At 42.3% G+C, this 7,450-nt stretch overlaps 1 protein-coding gene across 1 annotated transcript in view; it reads left to right on the forward strand.

Annotated features, from left to right (window-relative positions):
- The window catches only part of LOC107109836 (complement C4-B-like), a gene marked incomplete at its 3' end in the record, with an annotated part of 70,630 nt that overhangs the window by 9,124 nt on the left and 54,056 nt on the right, over window positions 1-7,450 (forward strand). Inside the window, exon 2 of the mRNA XM_015410548.1 lies at window positions 3,036-3,228. Within this exon, the coding sequence (XP_015266034.1) occupies window positions 3,036-3,228 (193 nt within the window). The remainder of the gene's footprint in view (window positions 1-3,035; window positions 3,229-7,450) is intronic.

Below are 7,450 nucleotides of genomic sequence, written 5' to 3' on the forward strand. Positions count from 1 at the left end.
AATTCAGATTTATTTTAGGTAATATGTCATTTGTAACTATGGTTGCTAACCTCCAAATGGTGGCTGGAGAACTCCTGGAATTACAACCGACAGGGCTATTTTGGGGCAGGAACGCACAGGAACGGAGTTCCGGCTGGGTCCCAAGTTGGCCACGCCCAGCAGGAACTCATTAGCATAATAGGCCACACCCAACAGCAGAAACTCATTAGGATTGGCTACATTAGGGGTGTGTGGCCTAACATGTAAAGAAGCTCCTGCTACAAAAAAAGTCCTGGGTTTTGACAACAAACAAGGTAAATAGAATAACAAGCAAAAGGTGGGCGTGGCTGGATAACCACACTTCTGGTAACGTTGGGGTGCGGCCTAATGTGCCAATGAGCTGTGCTGTCAGGGGTGTGGCCTAATATGCTAATGAGTTCCTGCTGTTGGGTGTGGCCTATTATGCTAATGAGTTCGTGCTGGGCTTTTTCTACAAAAATTGCCCTGACAACCAATCTCTAGGCGGCAAAGATAAGTTCTCCTGGAGAAAGTGGCTGCTTTGGAGGGGGGACTCCGTGGCATTATATCCTGTGGAGGGCCCTCCCACTACTCTCCTAGGGCTGTCAGCTCCAGGTTGGGAAATACCTGGAGATTTTGGGGGTGGAGTCTGAGGAGGGTGAGGTTTGGGGAGGGGACGGACTTCAGTGGGGTATAATGCCACAGAGTCCACCTTCCAAAGTGGCCATTTTCTCCAGGGAAACTGATCTCTGTCGCCTGGAGATCAGTTGTCACAGAAGATCTCCAGTCACCACCTGGAGGTTGGCAACCCTATACCCTCCAGAGGCTCCTTTCCCTGAATCTCCAGGAATTTCTGTGTCCACAGTTGGTAACCCTAATTTTGTGGCTAGTTTATCGTGTGTGATCACGCTTACAATTATTTTACTATATGGTTTTGCATTTGCTTATTCATGTTGCCATGAAGTGTTTAGTCTGGCCCAAGATTTGCACTGGAGAATCTGGAGAGGATCATGTGAGGTCTTTGTGGGTATACAGTGGGATTAGCCAAAATTAAGACTCTCCTTCCTCCAAAACAACATTTCTTTTAAAAAGGTATTGGTTATGTAAGACTGAGAATTCCAAAATGTTTGTTATGAGATTATGTTAAGGGCGTATCGTTAGGAAATGAGGTAATAGAATTGGGCCATTTTTACAATACTGCAGCCAACCTCTGTGTTGCAAAATGGTGGAAATTTCGTATCATCCACCAAAATCTTTTTGAATTAAAAAAACCCCAAATAAAATGAAGGGAGGGGAACAATTTGTAACAGTGAAAAATGGAATTTACTGGTTTAAGTTTAGAACATATCTGTTTAGTTGCTGAACTGTTGAGTGAAGTACTAAGTATGAAAAAACATTCCCCCCTCCCCTTTGTTCATAGTGGCATAAATCTCATCATAACATTATTTATGTAATTAATTTTATTTTAAACATTTTTATGGTACCCCACCGTCAGGGTCCCCATTACAATTGTTTCATTGGTACCCAGTTTGGTGTAGTGGTTAGGAGCATGGACTCTAATCTGGGAGAACCGGGTTTGATTCCCCACTCCTCCACATGCAGCTGCTGATGTGACCTTGGGTCAGTCACAAGTTCTTTCAGAGCTATTCTGGAAAGAGCAGTTGTCTGGAGAGCTCTCTCAGCTCCACCTACCCCACAGGGTGTCTGTTGTGGGGAGAGGGAGACACCTTTGGGTAGTGAAGGGTGCGGTATAAATCCAATCTCTTCTTCTCTCTTTCTCTTCTTATGCCTGAGGTGCTCAGGCCAGCCTGTGTGGTTTTTTCCCTCATCCATTTTTATCCTCTTAACAACCCTGCAAAAGAGGGAAGGAGCCCCAGCTCCTGCCAACCTAGCAGTTTGAAAGCAAGAAAGTGCAAGTAGAGAAATAGGTACTGCTTTGGTGGGAAGGTAACAGCGTTCCGTGCACCTGAGTGTTTAGTCATGCCATCCACATGACCACGGAGAAGTCTTTGGACAGCGCTGGCTCTTTGGCTTTGAAACGGAGATGAGTACCACCCCCTAGAGTCAGATTCAACTGGCTTTCAAGCAAGTTGAATTATTTTTTATTCTTGGACTATCATTATATCTACTGGCAGTGAACGCTGCAGTTTAATTGCTCATTGCGTGAAGGAATATTTCCTTTTGTCTGTCCTGAACCTGTTTCTCAACAACTTAATCGAGTGCCTCTGAGCTCGTATTGTGGGAGAGGGAGAAAAAAACTCTCTCCACTTTCTCCACCTCTTGCATAATTTTACCAGCCTCTATCATGTCTCCTGTTAGCTTTCTTCACTGTGTAGATGTGCATCCGATTTTAATCCTGGAAATGAAGTGTGCCACTGTTATATATAAAATGATTTGTATTATTTTCAGACAGAACATGACGCACAAACATACAAACATCCTATATTTACCTTGTGACTAATAGCCACTTACGGACCACTACTCCATATGTTTATCCAATTTCGCATTGTAAATAGTTTTCCAGTCAAAATCATCAAAAGTGAGTTTTTCGATGATGGGATACCATTTCCCAACAGGACTAAGTATTTCACATTCATTTTGGTCTGTGGTGTTATAAATAGAAATGGTGTCATACAAAAAGTATCTCCAAACTTTATAAGCCACACATTCACAGATGGAGGATCTTTATCCTTCCATTTTGTCGCTATAGTGCTCTTAGCAGCTGCTAATAAGATATTTATTAATTGTCTTTGATTGTTAGAACAAACCCCTTTCGGCCACAGGTGTAAGAGCATGAGTTTCGGATCTAGAGGTATGTCATAACCTGTGAGAGTAAGACAGAACATGACGCACAAACATACAAACATCCTATATTTACCTTGTGACTAATAGCCACTTACGGACCACTACTCCATATGTTTATCCAATTCCCTCTTGAATTTATCTAATTCCCTCGTGCAAAGCACCTACTAATTCGAAGATGGGATGGAGGTTGTTGCCGGTCATCTAAAATAATTCTTTCTCTGCCCACTGTGCAGGTTGCTGATGATTGCCCCCAGCGTGGTACCCGTGGGGGCAGAGGTGGGGGTCGTGCTGCAGGTTGAGGGAGCCCCCTCTGGGCTCTCGGGCATGGTCTATTTCCAGAATGAGAATGACGAGACTGTGAAATGCTCTGCTGAGGTGCCCTTCGACCTAAAGCCCAACAGCTTCCTGGAAAGAGTTACTCTGGAGGTAGGAGACACCGGTTTCCATGGGGAAGGGATTCCTGCTTCTGTCCCCTGGGGGAAGAGCATCTCTGCATCCTGTGGAATTTCTTCTGTGAACGTTATCGGTGAACACTACCTGGCCCGGAATGTGATTCAGTAGTTGAAATTTATCCATCTATTTATTTATTTAGTTATTGCATTTATATCCCGCCCATCCCGTGAGCAGGCTCAGGGTGGGTAACATCGTATTTCAATAAATACAGTAAAAACTTTAAAACACGGTATAAACATTTAAAACCAGTAGATACAGCTTACAGTTGAGAGATTCCGGCCTGTTTTAAAACACGGTATAAACATTTAAAATCAGTAGTTACAGCTTACAGTTGAGAGATTCCGGCCTGCAGATGCAGATGGGTATGACCGGTTGTTGGGTGTTACAAGTTAAAACACTTCTTCAGTATTTACTGGGTTAATGATGTTTGTTAAATCACATGTTTGTTTGTAACCAATCTGTTTTTAGACAGTTAGAAAGCCCGGGAAGTTCATATCTAGCTTGTTGTTCTGATTGGAAACCAAAGTGCCAAGTATTAGCATTTTATGGCTTCTCTTCCCGTCTTGTGTTTCTTTGTTCTGAGCAAGAAGAAGGAAGCCACCTTTTCTGCCATGTTCAGTCTAGCTGTAAGGATGTAGGAATATTAGCTCTTTGTTATTTTACATCCCGTGTACCTTTTCCCCATGCTAGGTTGTAGTAAACTTTTATCTTTTAAACACACCATGGACTCTGCCTCTTTAATACTCTGCTGATTACTCTGGTGATTCACTTTAAAATTAAGAATACCCAACAGGTTATGGGAGCCCAGGCTACGTTCCCAGCGTGCAGAGCTGAGCCATGTGTGTTAAGTTTACTGTAAGAATATAACCGATTTTTTAAAAAATGTTTTTCTGGGAGCAGAGAAGATTTTTTCCTTTTTTTCCCCCTTGAGCCTGGTATTGCCTTGAGCTAGCAGGACAGAAAGGAGGGGAAAGAGATTCGTTTCCTGCTGGATCTACCACAAAAGAAATCCCTGGAGGCTGATTCACAGCCGGGAGAGAGAGGAAGATCAAAGGAAGCTCCAATCAACCCAAAGCTGACCAGACGAGTGACTGCCGGTTTGCCTCTATCGAGAGAAGTTGGTAAAGTAGAATGGCTTCTTCCAACGATATGTCTTTTCATAGAATCCCAATCCTATCTAGAGATAATTATAGATGGTGGAAAGGAAATTTACAATGCATCTTGCAGTCTCGCTCAGCCTTACATGTTTTATCTGAGGAGATTCCTGACGACAGTGCCAAACAGAAAGAATTTACAGAGAAAGATGGGCTTGCAAAGGCTTTCATCCTTGGAAACGTCCTTGCTAGTGATAATCAGAAGCTTTTAATATGCGAAACTGCAAAGGACATGATTTCCCATTTAGATACGAAATACAATGCGAAATCGAAGGCAAGCAGCCTCTTTCTGCATCAGCGCTTATTCACTATCAAGATGCGTGAAGGAGAATCAATCAGTACATATCTGAACAAAATTCTTGATACCTTTAATAAATTAAAAGCTATCGGTGATCCACCTACTGAAAATTCTGTGCTTAGTGCAATTTTGAGCTCATTAACGAATACTTACGCTTCGGAGATTGCATATCTGAGAGGATTAGAAAAGCTAACTATTGATTATGCAGTATCGTATCTGGAAGCAGAGGGAAACAGAAGGGAAATGTCCAATCTTACTGAGAGCGTTTCAGTGCTCAGTGTTAAAGCTGCTCATCAAAGAGGAAATGAAAAGAGAGTTGTTAAATGCTTTGTGTGCTCGAGAACTGGCCATTTAGCGGAGCAATGTTGGTTTAAACCCAGACCGGATGAAAGGGAAAGAACCATGTGGTCTGCCGCTGAAACAAGACCCTCTAAGGGGCGTGGTAATGGAAAGCCAAATGTTTCTCACAAGCAGAGCGGGATAAAGCCCGTATTCTTCCTAAAAGAGACGCAGCCAAATACTGCAGAGGGAGAACAATGTGCAAATGTGCTTGCAGTGTCTGATCATGGAAGGAATCTGATGCTAAATCTTTATGGTTGTTGGACTCAGGGAGTCATTATCACATAGCAAACAATGCTGAATGGTTTGTTGACTTGAATAAAGATAAAAAGCCCAAATTGCAAAAGGTTGATGGTCAAGAATTAAATGTTGGAGGAACTGGGACTGTAAAACTGAACATTTTGAATACATGTGGTATGATTGAGCAGATGACACTTAAAGACTGTGTTTTTGTTCCTGAAGCCACTGTCTGCCTGATCTCTACAAGGAGAATCATTGCTACTGGTTTTAAAATTAATCTTGATCAGGGCCAAGGCAAAATATGGCACAAAGATGGTGTTGAACTAGTGATTGAAGAACAAGGAAATTATCATTATGTAAGAAACATTGCCATTACTAATGATGATGAAATGGGCACTAATGGGCCAGTGTTCCACACAAAATCATCTGAATGTGAACACAAAGACTGTTTATATAAATGGCATGTAATGTTTGCTCATAGAAATGTGCAAAGTGTACAGAAGCTCTTGAAGGACTGTAATATCAATGCAGTTGAGTGTGATGCTATGAAAAATGGTTGTGAAACCTGCTTTAAAGCAAAAGGTCCAGCTCCTAGCTACAAGGGCAAATCTCCAGAACAAAATACAAAGTTTCTAGAGACTGTGTACTCAGATCTTGTTGGTCCAATAAGAGAGTCTGCTGGAGGCAGCAGATACTTTGTGAGTTTTATGGAAGCAAAATCCAGATATGTCTTTACATACCTACTTAAAAGTAAAGATCAAGTACTTGAAAAGTTTAAGTGCTATGTTGCTGCTGTTAAAAACAAATTTGGCAAAGCGCCAGAAGTGCTATTCACAGATAATGGCACAGAGTACTGCAGCAGTGAGTTCCAAAGATTCATGGAACAAGAAGGAATTGAACATAAAACAACAATTCCTTATTCTCCACAACAAAATGGAACTGCTGAACGCTTAAACAGAACCATCCAAGAAATGGCGCGTTCTATGCTAATACAATCTGGACTTTCAGAAAAAATGTGGGCTGAAGCAGTCAATACAGCTGTTTACCTGCATAATAGAGTTCCATCTAAAACTACAAATAAAAATCCTTTTGAATTATGGCATAATAGGGTGCCTGGACTTAAACACATAAAAGCCTTTGGCTCTAAAGTCTATGCCCACGTACCAAAAGAGAGAAGGGGCAAACTTGACCCAAGAGCAGAGCCTGGTATCCTAGTGGGATACGCTCTTGGAGGAAAGGGCTACAGAATCCTAGATCCTAAAAACTGCACAATTAGGGAATGCAATGTGGTACATGTCGATGACAGCAACATCCTACGAACTCCTAAGCCAGCTGAGTCCACAGTGCAACCTGCTACTCAGGAATCCACAGATGTCTCCTTCTTCAACGTGTTCGCTTGGCAATCAGCAGAGACCACCTGTGAACAGGCAGGTCCATCTCCACAAGAGAGTTCCAGCTCAGAAGGGGAACCAGGAAAGGCAACGCCAAGGGTAAGAGAGACAACCACTGTGAGACAATCAGCAAGGAGTACCAAGGGTGTACCACCTCCGATGTATGGAATTTGTGCAAGTGTGCAACCAATAAAGGAACCTAATAACTGGAAGGAAGTAAATCAACTATCTGTATCTGAAAGAAGCAAGTGGATAGATGCAATGGAAGAAGAATTTGCATCTTTACAAGACAAACAAGTTTGGACTCTTACTGAGTTGCCTTCTGAAAGAAAAGCCATCGGCTGTAAGTGGGTGTACAAAGTGAAGTATGACCCTGACGGCAAGGTGGACAAGTACAAGGCACGCCTCGTTGCAAAAGGCTTCTCACAAAAATTTGGAATTGATTTCTCAGAGACTTTTGCACCTGTTGTAAGCTACACATCCTTCAGGACACTTCTAAGCATAGCAGCCTCAAGGGGCATGCATATTGAACATTTGGACATCAAAACTGCTTTTCTCAATGGAGACCTGAATGAAGAGATCTACATGGAACAACCAGAAGGATTCTCAGCAGAAGGACAAGAAGGCCTAGTGTGTAAATGCAACAAAAGCATTTATGGATTAAAACAAGCAGCGAAAGCATGGAATGACAAACTGACTAAGCTGTTACAAAAACAGAACTTTCAACAAGGAACAGCAGAACCATGTTTATTCTCAAGACTTAAAAATGGACA

This window comes from Gekko japonicus, unplaced genomic scaffold (genome assembly GCF_001447785.1).
Source record: "Gekko japonicus isolate JY-2015 unplaced genomic scaffold, Gekko_japonicus_V1.1 scaffold2919, whole genome shotgun sequence".
Classification (NCBI taxonomy): domain Eukaryota; kingdom Metazoa; phylum Chordata; class Lepidosauria; order Squamata; family Gekkonidae; genus Gekko; species Gekko japonicus.